The sequence below is a fragment of the Cynocephalus volans genome, chromosome 16 (assembly GCF_027409185.1).
Source record: "Cynocephalus volans isolate mCynVol1 chromosome 16, mCynVol1.pri, whole genome shotgun sequence".
NCBI classification, from domain to species: domain Eukaryota; kingdom Metazoa; phylum Chordata; class Mammalia; order Dermoptera; family Cynocephalidae; genus Cynocephalus; species Cynocephalus volans.
Genome location: NC_084475.1, coordinates 41,431,634 through 41,454,517, shown reverse-complemented (window position 1 = coordinate 41,454,517; position 22,884 = coordinate 41,431,634). Strand labels below are relative to the sequence as shown.

The following is a 22,884-nucleotide window of genomic DNA, read 5'->3' as shown; positions in this document are numbered from 1 at the left end:
ATCACTCCCTCTTTATGTGCACTTTTGCAGACTGAACTAGGATACTCTTTATTTTTATGGACACCTTTGAAAGCCTTTGCTTTCAGCTTTTACATTAAGATGACAGTAACAAAATGTAAGAATATTCATTCAGTCAATCAATCAATCATTTAAGATTTAATGAGCATTTACAATGTGTCAGACTATGTCAGGCACTGAGATTACAAGGATGAATACAAAATAACCTCTGCGTCTAAGAAGCTCTCAGTCTAATGAAAAGGCAGATACATTAACAAACAGTTATAAAACAATGGGAAGGGTGGGGCAGTGATGAAGATACTGGTTTCTTTGCAAACTCCACTTGCTTCCCCCACTTAAACATGGGACAACAGAAACCCTAGAGTGTTACCTGGTCACCTTTCCTGTGAGGAGAATCCTATGGCCTGCCTCCACCCTCCCACCCTGTCCTCCATTGACTGGCACAAAGGTTCCTCTGGTCTGGGGCCACCTGGGGGAGCTGCAGGTCCTTGCCTGACCTGCAGCTCTGGACTTGAGTTTGTTCAGTTCTGCAACTCAATTGAGGGGCAAGGGGGTTACAGATCTGATTTGATGTAGAATCACCCAGCTCTTATGGTGAAAGCTCCAAGCTCCCAAAGAGCTGCAGAAACAGATTCAGCAAGTCCCCTTGACAAGACTTGAGACTACACTACAATAGGAAGACTGGGATTTAGAGGGCTCAGGTGAGTGAAGGACTGGTGGCTGAAAGTTGTATACTAACTGGGTATGTTGGGCATTTGTCCAGAATGGGCCCTGCTTGTGCCATCCTCTACCCTGCTGGACTTTATTGACCTTAACCCTCTTTAAATTATTCCAGGGGACATCTTTGACAACAGGGTCATGGTTCCAAGCTCATTTTTGTACAGTTTGCAGCTCAGCTTCTGTCCCATCAGTCCTCTCCCTATTTCTCATTCTATTCATAGTCATACTATTTTTTTTCACAGAAGGGTAGTTAAAACAAGATTCATCTACTTGTGATTAGGGTGTCTCACATAAGGATTTCTCATATGAAGAAACAGTTGTGGCATTTAGCTCTTGGTTTGATAGAGCAAGGTCCTCAGCAGAAGCAAGTCTGTTTCTCAAGGAAATTATGGCCCTGCTGGCAAGAAGCCTGTAAGCTTTCCTCCCATAAAATATAAAAAATACATAAATACGTAAATAAAAGTGGGGGGCTGCCAAGTAGCTCCACTTTTGAAAATTGTAATTACTGATAAGATTTTAAAAATTTTAATTTATTTTTATTTTTTTGAGATTTGTGAATGACTTAAAATTGCATAATAGAAAACCCAAGATATTTGAAACAAATCTTAATAAGAGATAGTTTGTTAATTATTTTTTTAAACTTTTTGTTATGAAAAATTTAATACATATACAATAAATCATAGCCGATCTTATCTTATTTGTACCCCCCACCCACTTTCTGCCTTCCTCCTTGATTATTTTGAGTAAATCCCTGTATCATAGCATTCATCTGCATATATTTCAGTATGTGTCTCTAAAAGATAAGAACTCTTTTATAAAAGATATAACTACAGTATATAATCACATTTTTAATATCAATAATTCCTTAATAGAATCAAACATTAGACATGTTTAAATTTCTCCAATTCTCTCCCCCCCACCCTTCTTACAATTGATTTGTTTACATCAGGATCCAAACAAGTTCTGCTGGTTTCTTTGGTTGGTATGTCATCTGTCTGTTAAGTTTCTTTTAATCTATAGTTTCCCCCTTCATCTAATTTTTTCCCCTTTACCCCATAAAGTTTCCCAAGGTCTGGATTTGCTGGCTCCTTCCCAGTAGTGTCATTTAACATGTTCTGCCATCCCCTGCATTTCCTGATGATTGGTTGCTGGATCCTGAGGCTTGGTCTCACTCAGCTTAGATTTGGCTTCAAAGGTACACAACTGTAGAGTTTCTGTTGAGAAGTCTGCTGTTAGTCTGATAGAGGCTCCCTTATAAGTGACTTCACCCTTCTCTCTTGCTTTGTTTGAGATTCTCTATTTGTCTTTGAGCTGCGCCAGTTTGACTCTAATGTGTCTCGGAGAGGATCTTTTGGGGTTGTATCTGTGTGGGGATCTTTGAGTCTTCTGGATTTGGAGGTCCATGTCTCTCCTGATATCTGGGAAGTTTTCTGTTATTATTTCATTGAGTAGGTTTTCCATGCCTTTTCCTTTCTCCTCCACTTGTGGAACACCCATGATTTGAATGTTTGTGTACTAAGGTTGTCTGCTAGCTCTCTTAGATTTTCTTCATTTTTAAAAATTCTTTTTTCCTTTTTTTTTGTCCACCTGGGTTATTTTGAAAAGACTATCTTTGAGATCAGAAATTCTTTCTTCTGCTTTTTCCAGCCTGCTGCTTAAGCTCTTCATTTTGTTTTTTATTTCATTGAGTGAATATTTCAGTTACATGGGTTCTGCTACCTTCTTTTTTAAGGTATTAATCTCTTTGCAGATTTCCTTCTTCATATCCTGGATTTTTTTTTTCTCATTTTATTATATTGTCTAGTTGAGTCTTCTCATATCTCAGTGTTTCCTTAAGATTATTGCTCAGAATTCCTTTTCAGTCATCTAGGGATTTCTTGCTCTATAGGGTCTGGTATTTGAGAATTACTGTATTCTTTTGGCGGTGTCATATTTTCTTGGATTTTTGTATTTCTAGTATCTCTACATCAATGTCTGGTCATCAGGTAGAGCAGTTGCTTCTTCTATTACTCTGGAGTGGGCTTTGAGGAGAGAGACTTCCTCTTCTTTTTCTGGTCTCCACTGGTGACTCTCATTGTGTCAATGCAGTTGAGTGTCTGGCAGACCTCCTGCACAGTGGCTGTGGCTACTGCTGTGGCAATGAGCTGCTTTTGTGGCAGCTATGGCTGTGATGGTGGCTGTGGTGAGCCAACCTTGTAGAAGTGGTGTTTTCAGCATGCTCCTTGCCTGCTTCTAGGCAGTTGGGGAGGGGGAGGTTGTGCTGCCATCGGCTCCTGCCTAGGACCCCGTGTGTGCTCCTTTAAGATTTTTTTAAAAGTGAAGTTCATTGAGGTATAATTTATATACAATAAAATTCACTCTTTTTAGTGTATAGTTCTATGGGTTTTGACAAAAACATACAATTGTATGGCCACTGCCATAATCAAGATATAGAACATTTCCATTACCACCCAAAATTCCTTTGTTCCCTTTTGTCGTGAACCCCTCCTCCCCTCCAGCCACCAGAAGCCACTGGTTTGTCTTCTGTCCCAATAGCCTCCCATTTTCAGAACCACACTGTATACAGCCTTTTGAATCTGGCTTCTTTAATTTTTTTTTTTTTTTTTTTTGCAGTAGGAAGCAAGCCATAACAAATTTCATTATTTAACATGCTGGGAGAAGGCAAAGCATGGGGGAATAACCAGAGAGTAATGTCCCTTTCTTTCACTTAACGTAATGCATTGGAAATTCATCCATGTTGTTGCATGTGTCAACAGTTTCTTCTTTTATTGCTGAATAGTATTCCATTGTATAGATGTAGCAGTTTCTTTATCCATTCACCCACTGAAGGATATTCAGGTATTTCCAGTTTAGGGCAATTATGAATAAAGCTGCCATAAACATTAAAAAAAAAGAAAAAGAAAAAAAAAGAATGTCAGCCTGTAGCTGCATGCCTGGCCTCAAAGATACAGCTCTTCCTTTAGTCAGCAGCATGGAATACCTACATTCATGTGTCTTTAGCCTTGAGCTGATTGTTGACCAGCTCCTACCAAATTCATGTCTAGGTGAATTAATGCCTGCAGAAGCCAGTCTATAGGCTAGACCAGTGCTGGTCAAGGACAAATTTTTTACTAACACAAGGTGATATACAAACTGTAAAAACGTAGCAAGTTTTTTGCATAGCTAAATTGATTAGTTTGAAAGACAGATTGTTTTTACTGATTTTTAGTGTTAGAGATCTTATTAAAGGTGATAGATGATTATTTTATTTTGAACGTTCTTGTCAAAAAAAAAGTTGGCAGCTTTATATTGGTCCCACCCATTTTGGGGGAAAGTTAGGCTGCTCCATGAAGCATTCAGGTTTGGGAACCATTGAGGTAAGCGTCTGGGACACTGTTTTCTAGAGCTTTCTCAACCTCAGCACTATTGACATTTTGGGCTGGATATTTCTTTGCTGTGGGGGGCTGTCCTATGTATTGTAGGAAGTTTAGCAGCATTGCTGGCATCAACCCATCATGCCCAAGTGCAACAACTAAAACTGTCTCCAGACATTGCCAAATATCTGTGGGGTTAGGGAGTGGTGGGAGCAAATTGAACCCCTTTCCCTAGTCAATGAGAACCACTGGTCTAGAGTAGTATTTTTCAAATTGTGGTCTTGACCTGTTAATGCACTGTGAGCTCAATTTAGTGAATTAATAGCAGCATTAAAAAATGTATGTGTATATATAAGAGAATAAAAAGTATCCAAATTCATATGAGAATAAATATTGTTTTGTCAATTTTGGTTTTACTTTTATGTATGAAAATACATACACATATTCTAGATTAAGTTGTAACGTTTTTCTTATTGAGTTTGAAAGTTACTGCTCTAGAGACTTTCTAAATTTTATTTTGCTATACTCATTTTTTTCTCATAAAAATTTTTTCATTGCAATAAATTACAAATAATGGCAAGCTGTGTGGTGACTGTGAATAAATGCAGGTAGCAAGAAGAATGAGGCTATATAAAATATATATAGTATTACACCTTGGTTATTTATATACATATTTGTATCGCAAAGATGCTGTAAGACAATTAGTTTGGGCAAATTATTTTAAAATGCCAACTAAAGCATATTGTATGTAGATAGACACAAATATCATTACACATAATAATATTTTGCATTTATATGTCATTTTTCATTTGAGACTCTCAAGCCACTGATTCATTTATTTTCTTAGTGTGTGATTCTCAGGGAAACTGAGGCATGGGCCAATGTTCACCTGACATAATATAATAAAGTCAGGGAATTAATTAGGCCTCCTCTTTTCTTTATAATGCCTTAATCATTTTAATGATATTTTTATATATAGTAAATATATATTTTATATTTTTATCATATATTTTACTATATCTTATATAGTATATTTTACACATTTTATACTTTTTAAAAATGTATATTTCTATCTGCTAGGCTGGCAACCTCTTGAATTAGGGGCAGTTCTTTGGCAATGAATCTCTCAGAGCCTAGCAGGCTGTGGGCACACTGTGTGTGGGCAGCCGGAAGGCTTTAGGGAATGCCGATTACATTAGCTCAGTCCTCCAAAGAAACACCTTCATTATGGATTCATGTCTTTAATGCTGGGCTTTTGGCTGCTACCTAGGGTTGCTATGAAAGGAACATATCTGTATCTTTTGTAAGAATCTAGTTATAATAAAACTTAAACTATACGGTGGGATAATCAAGACCACATTCTGACTTTCATGGACCCTAAGTACCTAAGTACTTTTGCCTTCATGGGCCCCTTCCTCCATTAAAAAAAAGTTAAAACTGATAGTTTATGATTACAATGGTATAAAGACAGATATAATCCAAGCTGAATTATATATATGTGTATATATAATGTGTGTGTGTGTATATATATATATATATATTTTTTTTTTTTTTCTGGTTTAAAAATAATTAAAATATTCTTGTGGGCCCCTAAAAGTGTTGTGGGCCCTGGGCACTGTGCCTTCTTCAGTGTCTAATAAAGAGGTGGGCCCTGGGGATGATACACTGAAATATTAACTGATACTTTCCCCTTTCTTTGAATGCTTATGGGGAGGTGCTCTGGTTTTATTGCCTTGGGGAATAATGACCTGCAGGCAACAAAAGAGCCAAATTCTTGGATTTGGAATTTAAAAACTTGAGTCTCAGATGAGCACTATATATTTAGAAGAATAGATGAAGAGCCAGGCCACACTGTCTCGGACAGAGGCAGGACAAGGCCAGAGAAGTGGAGAATGTTTGGATTTGTCTGGGGTCCCGAATTTGAATTAAGGTCTTGGAAATTCTGGAGCAGATGTGACCTATCATTGTCTCTCCCACCCTCTCCCCCACATTTCCAAGGTAATGTCTGTGGAACTGTTGAAGGGTGGGTCTCCCTCATGTCCCCAGGCTCAGTGTGTGAGCGAAATGAATCACAGGGATAATATCTGGGTTTCCAGGAACTGTGGGTAGAGAGGGACACCAGGAGGTTTCTGGGGTTCTAGAGAGTGGCACCCTTGTGGCATAGCACCAGTCTACCCAAGAGTGTGTGGCAAGACCAGGACAGAGACCTGCGTGGAACCATAATGGAAGACCACAGGGGAATGAGGATGACTCCCCAGAGGCAGGCACGGAGAAGCAAAGAGAACCAAGATGGATTCTCGGCACCATGACACCACATAGACCCTCAGAGCTGGAAGAAATCTAGAATTGACCAACATTCAGGATTTGTCACCTGCAAAATGAGAGGTTTGAAGACAAATTAAGTTCAATTATGGAAAAACAAGGTTGTAATTGCTGTATGCCAGATTTTGAAACTCAATGTCCATTGTACATAGGTATTTATAATGCTCTGCAGGATTTGAAGGACCTTCTGCCTTTAGTTTTTTCATTTTATTTCTTATAAAAATCTTAAAAGGTATTATTATTTCTGTCCTCATTTTACACACGTGGAAATAGGAGCACAGAAAGGTTAAGAGACTTGCCTAAGGTCACACAGCTAGGACCTGGCTGATCAATGACTCAAACACACGACTCCTTTCACTCTACCACTCCTGGTTCTTGATGTTGTTCAATATCTGCCCCAAGGACTTAAGTGGGAGCTTCCTGTCAGACTCTCATAAAAGGCTAGTAGGTTATGAAAAAGCATTTAGTGTTTTGAAAGTCAATGCTCAGATGTGAGGAAGGAAGAGGGTGAGTGGGGGGCACTCTGCCTGCTGCTCCACCCTGGGCTCCCTTGCTGCTGCTGCTGTGTTCTGCTACAGAGCTCTGCCTGCTTGCTTGGGGGTGGGGAGGCAGGGATTGTTCCAGCAATGCAGTGAGGGGCCCAGCTAAGGCAGCTGTTCTGCTGCCACAGCCTTGTGTCCACACTCACCACATTGTGGATTTTTCTTATTTCATTGTCTGTCTCTCTGACCAGACTGTAAGTGACTGAAGGCAGGGACTCCCTCAGGCTTGTTCCCCATTGCAACCCTGCACCTAGCAAAATGCCTGGCATATAGTGGGTACTTAAAAATATTTTCAGAATAAACAAACGAATGGATGGATGAATTCTTGGGTACTTGAGTGTCCCTTTAAGCAATCCTAGTCCTGTATCCTTAATAGCAAGGCCCCTTCTGAAGGGTGTTATGGCCAACGTCCAATGGGTAAAAGAAATTTGCCCACGAGAACCGGGTGATAGGAAAAGGAAAAGAGTTTATTTCTGGCAGCCAGGGCTACGCAGGCCAATCGAAGTGCGCAGCCCCGAGTTGAAACCTCTCACAGCTTTTATTTTTAGCTAGGCGGGAATTTTTCACACCTGACACAATCTAGCCAATGCAAGCAAGCCAGCGCGGTACATAAACTAATTTTGTGGTTAGCCCTGTAGCCCCTCCCCATCCTGGATTCCCCATAGGGACTTTCCAGGCTAAAATGGCAGAGCCATCTAAAATGGCGTTGGCCATGCTACTCTGTTTATTCCCCCATTTATTTTGTACAGAAGCAGAATGCATATGTTAAGGTCAGTAGGGGTTGGGGCGTCCCTTAACATTCCCCCCTGTTGTTGTAGCTATAGCAAATCATTGCTATCTTAGGGGTTGAATTTTAAAAAGCATGTTAAAGTCTCTCTAGTCTTATCTTAGTTGGGAGGCCGGTGGTCTGGACGCTCCAGCAGTCGGTGCTGGGGTTTGAGTTCGGTGCCGGTTGGACGTGAGTCCAATGTATCCAAGCGTCCTTTCCGGCAACCTTTACAGCTGTGGGCGTGCTGAGGATCACTGGGTATGGTCTAGTCCAGCAGTGCTGGAGGGACGAGGCAGTTAACTTCTTTATGTACACCAAGTCCCTGGGTTGAGGAATGTCCGGGTGGCTCCTGCTTTGGAAGGGAAGCGTTAGCATTTAGTTTGTTTCTGATTTGTGAACAAATCTGTTGTAGGGTTTGAAGTCCCCCCAAAATAGGGGCAGGCAGCTTTTGGGGGTCAGCCTCTATTGGCACCCTGGGTAATAGGGGCGGGAGGCGACCAAAAAGAATTTCATAAGGTGTATATCCCTGTTTAAAGGGGGAATTTCGTACCCTTAATAGTGCAAAGGGAAGGAGGTCTACCCAGTTTTTGCCAGTTTCTAAATGAAGCTTAGTCAAGGTTTCTTTTTAAAGTTCTGTTCATGTGCTCAACCTGTCCTGAACTTTGAGGGCGGTAGGCGCAATGTAACTTCCATTTTATTCCCAAACATTTGGCCAATTGTTGGGATATTTGTGCCGTAAAGGCAGGTCCATTATCTGACCTGAGGGTTGTGGGTAGCCCAAACCGGGGTAAAATTTCATTGATTAATTTTTTTACTACTATAGAGGCTGTTTCAGACTTGGTAGGAAATGCCTTGACCCATCCAGAATATGCATCTACTAATACAAGCAGGTATTTGTATCCATACCTTCCAGGCATAACTTCAGTGAAATCAACTTCCCAATGTTCTCCTGGAGTATTACCTGTTTGTTGAACTCCAGACCATTGATGAGTGACCTGTTTAGAGTTTACTTGAGTACATGCAAGGCATCGGTTAGTTAATGATTCAACAATTTTTGATGCGTTATTAAAATTAAATGATTGTCTAATTAATTCTAATAGCTTTGTTTTCCCTAAATGGGTGGCTTGGTGAATTTCATGAGCCAAGCGTTGACCCATTTCTTCTGGTAGCAATGTGGCTTTGTCCTTTGATTCATACCACCCAGTGGTTATGTTATGTTATGTTATTTATTTATTTTTTTGGTATCCTGACGGTTTAGCCTTTTTCTCATCTTCTGGAGAGTACTCAGGTTTTAGTGGCAAATGAGGTTGTGGTAGTAAAGGTGCTATGATTGATGTCCTGGTTGGTTGGAGTGCCACTGTTTTAGCAGTCTTATCAGTGAAGTTATTTATTTCCTTGAGTTTCTACAGTTGTTCCCTTTTGGTGTGCCTTGCAATGAATAACTGCAACCTTGGTTGGAAGCTAAAATAGCTTCTAATAGTGCAAGAATTTCAGGAACATTTTTAATTGTCTTTCCTTCTGAAGTGAGTAACCTTCTTTCTTTGTAGAGGGCCCCATGTACATGTACAGTAGCAAAGGCATATCTACTGTCACTGTAGATATTTACAGTCTTACCTTCACTAAGCTGAAGGGCCTTTGTGAGAGCGACAAGTTCTGCCCGCTGGGCTGAGGTCTGGGACCCGAGAGCTTCTGCCCATAGTACTCATTCAGGAGTAGCCACCGCGGCACCTGCATACCTGACTCCATCAACCATGTAGCTGCTGCCATCTGTGAAAAGAGTTAGCTCTACCTCCTTGAGAGGAGTGTCTTGCAACCCTGGTCGGGTGCCCTGGCTTTTGGACTGGTAACAGGGGAGTATTCCAGCTAGACTTGCAAGGCACTAGTATCCCTTCTTGTTTTAATTTATTGATGTGAGGTTCTATCCCTTGTCATGACTTTAATAGAAGAGAGTATTGTTTTACTCTGATGGGGGTGGCAGTTGCCATGAGCTGGACCACTATTGGAGGTTGGTGCCTTGCTAGCCCAGGGGGATTAGATTCAGCTCAGATCTGGGGCACAAGTTTCATGTAATAAGCTAGCAATTCTTGGATAGTTGAAGGTTTTATCCTCCTACAATTGTTCTGGCAAGAGCTTATATTCTTTGCACAAAGGCAGTGTCACCAAAAGGGTGGCAGGTTGCTCCAAGCTTAGTGGAGTTAAATCTCTGCCCAATAAAGGCACTAGGCAGTCAGGCATTAAAATGAACGAATGAGTGACTGTGTTCTTGCCTAAGTCGGTGAGTTGCCCTTCTGTCCCTGAACAAAATTTAGTTTTTCCTGTGGCCCCTTGAATGGCAATGGGGGGCTTATTACTAGGCAATTCTGGTTTATTCAGTACAGAGTAGGTAGCCCTCGTGTCCACCAGAAATGATACTGGTTTTCCTTATAGTAGGCACATTGGTCTTTATCCAACGGTAGGTGTTTTTTTGCCCCCGTGTTGACTGCTCCTTTAGAGGCCTGATGTTTCTTGGGTTGGCCTTGTATAGCCAGCAGAACCTTAATTAGTCTTTTAAGCTGCTTATCTTCAGGTGGGTTGCGATTTGCGAAAACCTTTTGGGCTATTTCTACCAACTCTGAAAGAACCTTGCCCTCAAATCCCTCTAATCTCTGCAACTTCCGTTTTATATCGGGTGCAGACTGAGCTACAAAGGCCAAATTAATTGCCCTTCGATTTTCAGGTGCTTCCAGGTCTATGGGTGTATAGATCCGGTACGCCTCTAGGATGCGCTCTAAGAATGCACTTGGAGATTGGGCGGGCTGTTGGATTACTTCACTAACCTTAGATAGGTTTGTGGGTTTTCGGGCTGCAGCTCGAACCCCTCGTAACAGGACCTGGTGAAACCAATCGAGAGCCTCCTTACCTCTATTACTATTTGGGTCCCAATCAGGGCGGCGGGTGGGAAAACAGCAGCCAATCGCTCAGGGTCATCCATGGGGAGACCATTGGGGCCCAGGACAGCCCATTGGGCCTCTCGGCAGATTCGTTCACGTTCCTCAGAAGTGAACAGAGTCTGTAACAATTGTTGGCAATCATCCCAGGTGGGCTGGTGAGTATAAAAGACAGACTCAAGCAGAGAAATGAGACCGTGTGGATCAGCGGAAAAGGAAGGGTTCTGGTTTTTCCAGTTGTAAAGATCACTGGTGGTAAAGGGAACATATACCATAAAAGGGCCATTTGCCCCTGTGGCCTCACGCAAGGGGAAGAGTCCAGGAGGGGAAGCAGTTGAGGAAGGTGAAGAAGGGGAAGCAGAGGAAGGAGAGGAAACTGGTGGGGTGGGACTCTGGAGATGATAAGAGGCCCCAGAGTGGGTGTGGGGGAGAGATAAGTGGGTTAGACACTTGGGTGGGGTCCTCTGCATAAGGTGGAGGGCAGCAGGTCAGGTCGGCCCCTCTGAAGCGGTTGATAAAACTTGCTTAGGGGCAGAATCAGGGCGCAGCTTTGTCAGGAGAATGGCGGCCATCTCTCAGTGCTGAGCATTTTTCTTTAAACCTGGAAAGCATCTTTTTAACCAAGGAGGAGGGTAAGACAGAATATCAATCCAAATGAGAATATAAGGTATCTGATCAGGGTGTCCGGGTTTTCTGAAGATGACCCGTCTGACAGCCTGAGCTAAAGGCGGCTAAGAGAGCCCTCTGATGGCCAGCGACACTGAAGGCTGGCCAATCAATTTCACAAAGGACTTGCAAGACTTCGGGGTCCACGGAGGCCCCAAAGTCTTCAGGGTCCACGGAGGCCCCAAAGTCTCTTGGAAGGTGTTAAAGTTCATAAGAAAACATTGGAGGACAGTTGGTCTGGAGGATCCTTGTCCCACGATGTCCTGTGGAGCTGAAATGGCCAAGCTACACTTATAGCAGATGACACAAAACGAAACTAGATGAACAAAAGGACTTAAACACAGACCGAAACTAACAAACGATACTCATATAATAAAAGATTTTAAAGTCAAAACGAAAGTTCCAACGACCTAAAAAAGGTCCCAACGGATCAGAACGATGTCTCACTTGATCCAGGGAAAGAGGCGTCTATGGCTGCGTCCAGCCTAGCCTTTTCCCAACCAAGGAGTTGACTCACCAAATTCGATGGCGCCTGCCATGGGTTTGTTTCTCTGGGGCTGAAGAACGTCTTTTCAGGAATTGCCCCCTAGAGATCCAAAAAGTCCCAGGGCCAAAAGGACAGTTCTCAAGAGTCTTAAGGGATCCCGGACGAGCCCCCAAATGTTATGGCCAACGTCCGATGGGTAAAAGAAGTTTGCCCACGAGAACCCGGTGATAGGAAAAGGAAAAGAGTTTATTTCTGGCACCCAGGGCTACGCAGGCCAATCGAAGTGCGCAGCCCCGAGTTGAAACCTCTGGCAGCTTTTATTTTTAGCTAGGCGGGAATTTTTCACACCTGACACAATCTAGCCAATGCAAGCAAGCCAGCGCGGTACATAAACTAATTTTGTGGTTAGCCCTGTAGCCCCCTCCCTATCCTGGATTCCCCATAGGGACTTTCCAGGCTAAAATGGCAGAGCCATCTAAAATGGCGTTGGCCATGCTACTCTGTTTATTCCCCCATTTATTTTAGCAAGTGATTTGTACAGAAGCAGAATGCATATGTTAAGGTCAGTAGGGGTTGGGACGTCCCTTAACAAGGGCACTTTATCTCAGCTTCTTTTAGTTCACCTAAGAAAGCTCTATGAAACAATTACTTCTGTTGCCAGCCACTTCACGTCTTTTTTCCTACCTAGCCCCAAATTTCTCTTTTCTTATTATTCCTAATTCCTAATCACCCTTTTAGTCAAGATGTTTGGAATATTTTTTCTTCTTCCATCTACATTTTTAAGAACTATTTTTCTTCTAGCTTATGTTTAATTGTCAGCTTCCTTTAGACCCTCTTCAGAAGCAGGAAGTACAGATTATAAATCAACGTTAGTGGAAATACTTTGCTGTCTCATTTTGAAAAAAATTGAAATTAAAATTCATGGTAGAAGGAATTTCCAAAGTGGCAAGTTGCTTTTCTAAGATATTAACATGCCTTATTTTAGAATTTACTGTCAGTAACTAATTTGTATTATTAAATAAGATTCAGTTCATTGGAGTCACTGAATAATTGCTGTTCGATAAGTATTGTTTTTGTGACAATTTTAGTCTTATCACATGAGCTAAGTTGCTTTTAGGTAGCCATTACTTGAAAAGAAATGCAAAATACTTTTTTGTAGAGGATTCATAAAGCAAATGTACCTCACAGGGTCTGGTTTTCCAAAGCCTTGCAATTTCAAATATTGACCTTGCAAAGGACAGGAAATTTCCCCCAGGCTATTGAATCTCTGTTGCAAGATAAGAATCGTAACACAGCAAGGCTGCTGGTTCAAAGACAGAAAAGTTATTAATTGATATGTAAAGTTACTAAAAAGTTGCTAGAGGGAAAAGGAATGTCGGCTAAATTAAGCCTTTGTTAGTGGATCATTTGATTGCCTAACAGAATGTCATCTGACTTGTTTTTACTGAATGTTACCAGCTTCTATTATAAAACTTGTTAAACTGTACTTAGCAAAACCCCACCTATGTCTCTTACTGTAACTTCTTGGTCTGGAGAATAAATGAAGGAAGAGAACCCCAATTCATGGTTAATTTCCCAAATGGAAGAAATGCCTCATACTTGAGGAAGTTCTGGGAGATTAACCCCTTTCTGGGGCTTCTTACTGCTCAAAAGAGATGGGCTTTGAGTAATCTTTGGCATCTCCGTCACCCAGGGGAAAAGGGGTGACAAATCCGTGGGAGGCAAAGCAACACTTTTTGTGTTACAAATCCAGTAAATTTATAATGGAAATAATGCCACAAATATGGTAAATTTTTATTGGATAAATTAAAAATATTTAAATGGAATACATGATACATAAGCTTTATCTTTTAATGGACTCTTAATTTTTTTCTTAAGGCACCACGACAGAGAAGCTTTTCCCAAAAATTATGATATAGAGGGTCCCGAACAAGTAAAAAAACTGTGTAATTCAACATACTGGCGGCTTGGAACCGATGAACCCCCAGTAAGTAATTGCTGTGAATTTCTTTTTTTTAAGTCTGGGAATCTGTGTCGTAGTGAAAAAGTCAATGGAAAAGTAAAGGGAGGAGCGTTTTTTCAGCACCACTCCCTCATTAGCTATGTTAGTTATTTAAGCAGGTGACTTAGCCACTGTGTGCTTCAGCAACTTTACCAGTAAAATGTACATCCTTCCTGAGGTTATGGGGGAATTAAATGAGATAAGGCAAGTACAGTGCTTAACACAGTACCTGGCACATAGCATGTGCTCAAGAAATCATTGCTGTTGCTATGATGCTGCTGTTGCTTCTGCAGCAGCATCTTGTGAGATGTCCCCCTTAACCTTCATAGTAACCCAGTGAAGTAGGCATTATTATCTCTACTTTACAAAGGAGGGGAAAGAGACTCTCGAAGGTTAAGTGACTTATTCCAAGTCACACAGCTAGGGAGTGGAAGAGGGAGAGTTTGAACCCAGGTCTTTGATTTCAAGTCTTTTGTACTTGTCTTAAGGTGGTAGAGTTGTGAGTAATTAAAACACGCTATTCATATTTTCGTAGTATTTGTACAACCCAGTTACAAAAGGGATATTCACCGCATAAATAATTCCTGCTTGAATTGCTGTGAGTGGGTTACTGCTTGGCTACTTGGGTGTCTTCCCAATCAGTGTGAGGCAGGAGCTCAACTCCTGAAACACTCCCACATTGTGTCCTATAGTGTCAGGAGCTTTGAGGCTAGCTGAAAACTCAATTCAGCCTTAGAGGATGGCTTGGGGGTCTGATAAAATTGGGTTTGTGTCACATTCTGCCCCCCAAAGCTGGGCAAACCAGCTTTAGTTTCAGACAAGCTTTGAAACAGCGCAGGCTGAAAAAGATCCATAATCCTACACTGAAATTTGTTCTAGAAGATTCTTGTTTTCCTGAGTGACAGAATAAATTAGCTTAGCATGGCAGTGTTGTTTCTGCCCTTTCTCTTATAGTTGCAATGGACGGAGAGTAATAAGAATTGCCTGAAAAATGGGGATTTATTTTAAAGTTACAGCTGCCTGGTTGTGGAACCAGGAAACTTACAAGAACCAAGACAGCTTCAAAGCAAGACATCACCCTCCCCACCCTGCTCTCTCTGTCTCTCTCTCAGACACACACACACACACACACACACACACACACACACACACACACACACACACAGAGGGAGAGAGAGAGTCTCTCTTGGCATCTCTGTTTCTCTCTGGTTTGTTTTCCTCTTGCCCCACAGCCCAAATCTTGGGGCAATCTGATGGTTTCCTCAGTTTCCACCTGACTTTCTTGCCCTTTGCATTGGGCTGCCTTATTGGTTATTAGCTAGCTTATGGATGGAGCTCTTGAGTCTCATGCCGAACTTAAATAGTCCCCTTCTCTGTACCCCCAAACCCCACTTAACCTTGCTTTCTTGAGCATGGGGCTGTGGTCAGGGCAAGAGATAGTTGTGCAAGACAGGCATTGCCTGGCATACACTTAGAGTCTTTGGCCCTTAAAAAACATTTAGTTTTGATTCCTATATGAAAATGTTCTTGATCTCTGGGCTGTGGGAAGAAGTGAGATGAAGTGAAATATGTGGTGTAGGAACCTCAGTTATTCCTTCCTCTACATTCTATGCATTACAGTGGACGAAACTCAGGTTTAATGGAGAATGTGTAAAGAGTAATATTTACCTTTTCTGTGTCTTTTTGTTGATGGCCATTCCTCTACTAGGTTAGGAGTATGTATTAGATAGGAAGGAAAATAGCCAGAGGAGTTACTCTTTGTGATGAAACTGCTATTCTCATATCTTAATCGTAAGTTACTTTTTTTTCTCTATAGACTTTTTATGTATAAAGCACTGGCCCATTCATCTTGTTTCTTGTTCTTCACAACAGGGCTATAAAGTTGGCAAGAAAGATATAATTGCTCTAGTTCTAATCTTAAACTTACGATCCTAAATGACTCACCCAAGGTCCTAGGTGTAAAGAGAAGGAGGGCAGTACCAGAATGGAGCCTCCATACCTTCACGTGCCAGGTGTAATGCTGGATGTTGCAGGAAGATGAATGAATATCTCTTTCTGTTGTAATAGAGTTTTAAGAGTGTTCTTAACAGTTGGTGGGAACCACATGTCCTAAAGCAAGAGGCTAGACCACCTCGGCAGAACCTGCAAAGAGACTCTTAGCTAGGTTAAACCAGTACAAGTGGTTATGTTCTGGAAGACTAGGGGCTGAAGAGTTGAAAGAGGACTTATTTAGTCATGAGTTTAGTCCCCACTTAAGAGTGGTTTCAAGGGAGCCGCTCAGAAAGATTAATATGTGTGTCCTATAATTTAGAAGACACAGGGTCAAAGGTATATGGCACATGCCTGAGAACCTGAATGTGAGAGGCCATGCCTGATATGGCAGAGCAGAAAGAGAGAAGGAGAGAGCTGACCTTGGTGCAGGGATGGCGGTGGCCGAGGAAGTGTGAGTGTGTGAGTCTACCCGGGGTGTCCACTGGAGAGAATCTGCCAGGGCCCTGTTAAAAAAGGCTGCCTGAGGTAGGAGTGGGGAGGAGGGTGCAAAGAAATCCAGCACAAGATCAGAGATTCCCAAAGCTCAGGTAGAGGAGTTCTGTCAGCCAGGAGATGTTTGCCTGCTTCCAGTGAGCTGCACTTGGAGATAGATCCCTGGAAACAATTACACAAGTGCCCGAGGAAAGAAGGAGTCAATTTCCAATGTTCTCCAAGCCCAGGGACACCAGTGCAGGTCAAGAGAGCAAGGGCCACTTACCTCCATGCCATTTCACCCCATCCCTTCCCATCAGCCAGACCTGGGAGGGGTCCGTGAGCAGAAGAAATAGGCAGGAAGGGAAGCCCCTGACAAGCAAGGCTCCACCCAATGCAGGCTTCCAGGCCTAAAGCAAGTGAGAAACTCACATCTAATATAGTTAGAAGCTTTGATTATTTCACTGGACTGGAAACTTTAATAACTGGAATGAGATCCTTTCTGGGATTCAAGGGACCAAGAAAAGCTATGAAGTTTTCCTAAGATGTCTATCAAGCAAAAGGGAAGGACTAGCTGTCTGTGCAGGATGGAAGAAGCAATTTGATTAAAATAGTTGCTTTGTGATTGTGTCCTATTGATGCGTTAGGATCAATTCAGTAAGGTGGTTACATTAAAAGTGCCTTATTTCATGCTCTAGACAACTCTTCTTCAAGCACGTACCTCATGTGACTCTCACTGATTGTATAGTTGAGGAAACTGAGGCCAAGCGAAGCTTAATCACTTGTTCAAAGTCAAATAACTAGAAAGTGTATTAAAAATTAAAGTATTTTTCTCCTTTGGCTCTAAAGTCTAAGATCTTAAATACTTTTCCAGACTGGCTTTTGGAGTGCCAAACTTCTCCACTTTTAATCTAACAGCCTTTTTACCCCCGTACAATACATCCTCCTTGCAGAGAATAAACGTGATTACTCTTTGCTCTGGCTTGAATATTGTATATATCTCACTGCATATATGTTGAGGCTTTGATTTCTTACATCTAACTGTAAGAAATTCTGTCCTGCTTCCTGAGTTATGTCCACACATGTGCTGGCAAGACCTATTCCTATCTGTTTCCCCTCTTGAATGCCTTCTTAGCATTTTTGTTTTTTTGCAAGATTGCTGCTGAGTGGCTCCTTTTAGCGTCCACCAGCATTTCTGTTTAGCTGACTGAAGGTCTCCTTGACCATAAATGTTGCTGCTGGGGCTACTGTGAGCATCATTTATTTATAAGAGGATTTAAAATGGGACATTCTTTGTATTTTGGCTAAGGCTCCCAAAGGCCAAGAACAGAACAATAGTTCCATGTGCCAAAGGGAAGTATTAGGTCCCTTATGTGAGAATCTCAAAAAATATGTGCCATCAGGCCCCCACTTGCATGAAAGATATGAGGGTTGAAATGCAAGAAGCCAAAAGAGGAGTTTGAGAGTAGAGAGAGGGTTTTGGAAAGGGTGTATTCTAAGCCTCATCTGCAAAGCCCCTTGGGTTCCTGGTAAAGTTACAGACACGAGGCTCTGGTAGATCCATCTGAAAAAGCAGAGCAGAAAGAGGGAGGCAGCTACGTGTCCACCAGAGGTGGGGCAAGGATGTGTGAGGGTCAGGCCCAGAGTGGCTCTTGAGGATCAGATGCAGGCCAAGCAGAAGAGAAAGATGACATGGAGCTGTTTCAGAGCCTGCCCAAGGGTATATCATATAGGGATGAGAGCGGGGATGGCTGGATTTCCAGGGGCTGAGGCAGGACATTTAAGATCAGCTAGATGCAGCCCGTATGGTGGGACATGCCATTGAGTATTTCCAGAGGGGATGCCAAAGAATACCAGAACATCCCAAGAAAGTCAGCTTTGAGCATCCGTCAATGCGAGAGAGAGTCAAAGACAGATATGCCGAGAGGAAACCCAAACTAGATTATATTTTGCCTTTCCTGCTTTTACCTCTTTTTCCTTCCGTATGTCCCCACACCCTTGTCTTCAACCCCCAAAGGGACAGAAGGAGAAGAAGTAGGGAAGAAGTCCAAGCAGGGCAGTTGAGAAGAAGCCAACCTCACTGCCTGTTCTTGCTGTGGTAGGCCAGCCCAAAGCAGGCCCAAGGAGGAGGAATGAGAATCTTTAACATTAAGTTAGGTTTGAAGTTTGATAGTTATTTGGGACTGGTATTTTTATTAACCCAATAAGACTCTTCTTGGGAAAAAGTAGCCATAGAATCTTCATATTATCTGTGAATGGCCAGAAAAGTCCTGAGACCTGTTTTATATTTCATCAGGGAGCATGAGAAAGGACTAGCTCCTCCAAATGACTATGATCACAAGTGCCACTTGTTCAATGAGCTAGTTACCCATTGTGTGTCCCGTTCTCATCAACCCTCTCTATCCCCTTTCCTTACTTTACTTTTCTTCATGACACTTAAATCACTGGACATATTTTAGACTTAGTTGTTAATTGTCTGCCTCTCTATACCAGAATACAAGCTCCATGAAAGTAGGAACTTTGGTCTGTTTTGTTCTCTCTTGTTTCCTCAGTTCTTAGTAAAGTACCTGGCACACGGGTGTTCAATAAATATTTGTAGAAGGAAGGAAGGAAAAAAAGAAGGAAGGGAAGAAGAAAAGAAGGAAGAAGGACTACATTCAACAAATATTTATTGAGGCCTTATTATTTTGCCAGGCATTATGCTAAGTGTTAGAGTAAGAAATAGAATTCAAAACAAGGTCCTTGTACATAAGGAACTCACAAGTCATAGGGGAAACAGGGACATATCACCACAGTGGCAAAGGGTAGGTTGGGTGCTGTGATAGAAAGGAGATCAGGACGCTGTGAGGGGCACCTGAACTGAAGGAGGTTGGGGGAAGGTCAGGCACGGCTTCCTTTGAGGCTCCCGAGCTGAGTCTTAAAAAAACCATCTTTTGGCAGAGTCTGGAAACAGGTTTTAATGGTGGGATAATCATTTTCTTATTCTGAAGGTCACTCAGGTTTCAGGAGGCCAAATGGGGCCATGGAGGATCTAGATTCACAGGGGAGCAGTAATTCAAGCCACTGCAGTTTCCCTGACTGTCTTAGTCTAAGTGATTATGGGTAATAACATACTAAACTATAATATTTTGTTTTGGTATTTTATTTGGACTTTATTTAGATGCTACATAACCATACCAGAGTGAATTCCTTGCAAACACTTATGTTACCCTCCTAGCACGTTAGACAGATATTAGAGAGAACCACTGCGAGGCTAAAGAAAGACCACTTCCAAGGAAGTGGTGCATGTTGAATCCCATAAACTTAGAAGGATTAAGAGCACAAACGACTCTGTGTCACGGAAGGTGAGAACTTTTCAGCCATAAAGAAACAAAGGAAACATGAGCAATTTCATTGAACAGGTTTTCATATACAGCTAACAGATCAATGCCAAGCCATTTTTGGAACTAAGAGGACAACATTGGCAAGTAAATTAGACTAATATTAACAGCATCACAGTCATTCTGGCTTTTAAAATGGCAAATAAATGAAGAGTACAAAAGTGTGCTAGCATTCATTTTATGAATAGATTAAGAGTAGCTAAATAGGCCTAAATATGAGCTGTTTCAGTGGATAAAAATATGACATTCAAAAATTAACGACCCTAAAAGGGATATAAAAGGACATGATTATACCAGATCTTAGAAATTCAATTATCGTTTAGTTAATGGGTTCAGGCATTTTTTTTTTCTGTGATTGACATAGTAGCACAGCACTTTGACCAGTATAATCTTATAGATACTTCTTGCATTCATATCTAAGTACCTGAAAGGGGCATATGGGTCAACTTTTTGTAAACAGAATAATTTTAAATGTCATAATAGGAGAACCAGTTAAACCAGGAGAAAAGAAGATGTTTGGGGATGGTGGGCTGTTGAGCCAGGGTCCCCTTTTGCTTCCTGTCTCCATAGTCTCTGAGCATGGAGTTTGTGCTGCTGATTCAGCATCCTCTCCAGAAATACTTTGATCCTCTTTTCCATTATCAGCACAATTGCATCTGCCTTTCCTGTTTCAAGAATTCTGTATAAACTTTGGCCCACCAGGTATAATTTCTTTGTTTTCTCCTGTGATTGTAGGTTTATTTATTCTAGCAAGTATCTTTGTCATTTCTAGGGACTTGGGACAGGAAACAAAAGCCAGCCACCTGCCATTTTGATCCAATCACTCTCCTTTGCTGCTCCCTTTCTACATTAATAATCATGCCCTAATTTAGAGATTTTAGATTTTAATTTTTCATGTATATTACTTTGCCTAAGTGGGTACAACTGTTACATTGAACAAATGGGACTTAAGTCATGCACACTCACACACACACGCACACACACATCTGCATTCTTTGCCTCCACTGCCTATTTATTCTGCTTTGTGGAGTTCTTTCTTTCTTTTTACACTTGGATAAAATCTTGTGCAGTTTTCATAACTTTTCTGGTCACTCTCAGATAATAAAAAGTCTATTGTTCACATTTCAATAATTATAATATCTCATCAAAATTATGAATTTCACTTAAGAAGCTTTTCTCCTCCTCCAGCTACAGCTTGCTTTAGACCGGGGAAGTATGCAGACAGAAGTGGGGGATGAGGGATGGGGAATTTATACAGAATTCTTGAGACAGGAAAGGCAGATGCAATTGTGCTGATAATGGAAAAGGGGATCCAAAATAGTTCTAGGAGAGGATGCTGAATCGGCAGCACAAACTCCATGCTCAGAGACTATGGAGACAGGAAGCAAGAGGGGACCCTGGCTCATCAGCCCACTGTCCCCAAACATCTTCTTTTTTCCTGGTTTAAGTGGTTCTCCTATTATGGCATTTAAGAAGGCTTGGCAGATTTTCTATTCCTTCACCTGCTCTGTTCCTCCCTTCATTCAGACAACTGGAGAATTAGAAGGCCCTTTTGAGATTATTTTTCTAATATTAATTACTTAACCAAGACTGTTTTGTGACGAGAAATGGTTTTGTAATCTGAGAGTGATCAGAAAAAAATATGAGACCTGTCTAAGATTTATTTCCTGTAGGGGCAGGAACAGAACCATACCATAAAAGCTTGAGTGAACAGGCAGTGGGAATAAACAATGAAATTATTTTTTTGATTTTACCTTATGAGTCCCAGTTGTTCAAAATAATAATGGTTATATTTGTGGGGACCTCTCTGGGATCCTTTAGAGTTTGTATGTGGTACTGCTGAGTTAACCTGGACATGAAAACAGCCAGGATTTCCAAGGGCAAAACTACTGCTGAGAAACAAGAACGACCTTTTTGATGATTTTTAAAGATAAAGACTATTAACAAAGTCTTGGTATTACATGTTGATGTTGATGATGATGACTTTTGTTTGGCAATGGTGCAAAAAAGCTACGCTTGGTAGTAAGAGTGCTGTTTAATAGGCTAAACTAAGAGCCTTTCTTAGTTATGACTGAAGATCTAAGATAATAGATGCCAACTTCTTTATTCCTAACTGAAGTGCCAAAACACTCATGTAGAACATGTAAAGCATTTGGGCAGTAACTGGTTTTGATCTGCTTGGTCTCTCATTATCTTGAAGAGTTAAAAACTAAAAAACAAAGATTGAAATTGAAGAGAACTGGCCAAAAGTATTTAGAATTTGAAGAGAGAGTGTATGCTGTGAATCCCACCCCTTTTGTCCCCAAGGGAAGGTGTGGAAGTATGTTTCCTTCACTTCAGACCTCAGATCAGAGCCTCAAGGATACTAGCCAGGGAATGTGATCAGTGTTTCTTGGAGGTTGGGGAACTTGATGGACTGGGGTCTCTCACTCATGCTTGACAAAAGCCTGCAGGCTAGAGGGTTCCGGAAGCAGCTTGTGGCATCAAAGGGAAAACTTGATTTGGGAAGTACCTGCTCTTCCTTTAATGTGGATAAAAGGAGAATGCTTTCTGGGGGCCCTATACGGAACCCAGGAAGAAATTGTCAATTGTGAATCATTTAAAATGAATCTTGCCAAGAGAGATTCCGCCAGGAGGTAAGTTATCCTCAGCAGAAGGGGGCTGGTTACCCTCAAGTGTGTAATTTGAAAGGAAGTAATGTCACCTCCTTGTTCCCTGTACCAGTTACCTTGTTCCTTGTACCAGGTTATACGTCTACTGGGTTTTCTTTAATGCAGCACATACGGAAAGAGCTCATTCTGGAAGATTAAAAATTGGGACTTAAAAAAAAATTGATACGTAGGAAAACAGGGAATAAGAATGATATTTTGAAATGAGCACATTGTTGTACACATTAGATATTTTTTATATAACCATTTGACTCAGACTAGATTTTATTATGCAAATTAAATGGAAATTTTAGTGATTATCCTGTGAGTTTGTGCTGTGTTAATTTAGCCATCTCACATACCAAATTGCCTATCTCCAGTTTGTGATATATATATATTCACATATAAAACCAAAAAGACTTTGGAACATATGGAAGTTCTTTTATGAATTACCCGCCCTTATGTCAGGTTATGAACATTTCTAAACCAAAGTGATTTTTCACATCAAGATAGTGTAGAATTAGGTTTGCCTACATGCAACAGAAACCACAAATCAACAGAGGCTGTTCACATAAGGTTTTATTTAT

At 41.4% G+C, this 22,884-nt stretch overlaps 1 protein-coding gene across 4 annotated transcripts in view; it reads left to right on the top strand.

The window, feature by feature from the left end:
• CFAP95 (cilia and flagella associated protein 95) overlaps nt 1–22,884 on the top strand; it is a 150,371-nt gene that overhangs the window by 57,044 nt on the left and 70,443 nt on the right. For all 4 annotated transcript variants that reach the window (XM_063081062.1, XM_063081061.1, XM_063081063.1 and 1 more), the window contains one exon: nt 13,683–13,791. In XM_063081062.1, coding sequence (XP_062937132.1) covers nt 13,683–13,791 — 109 coding nt within the window. The remainder of the gene's footprint in view (nt 1–13,682; nt 13,792–22,884) is intronic.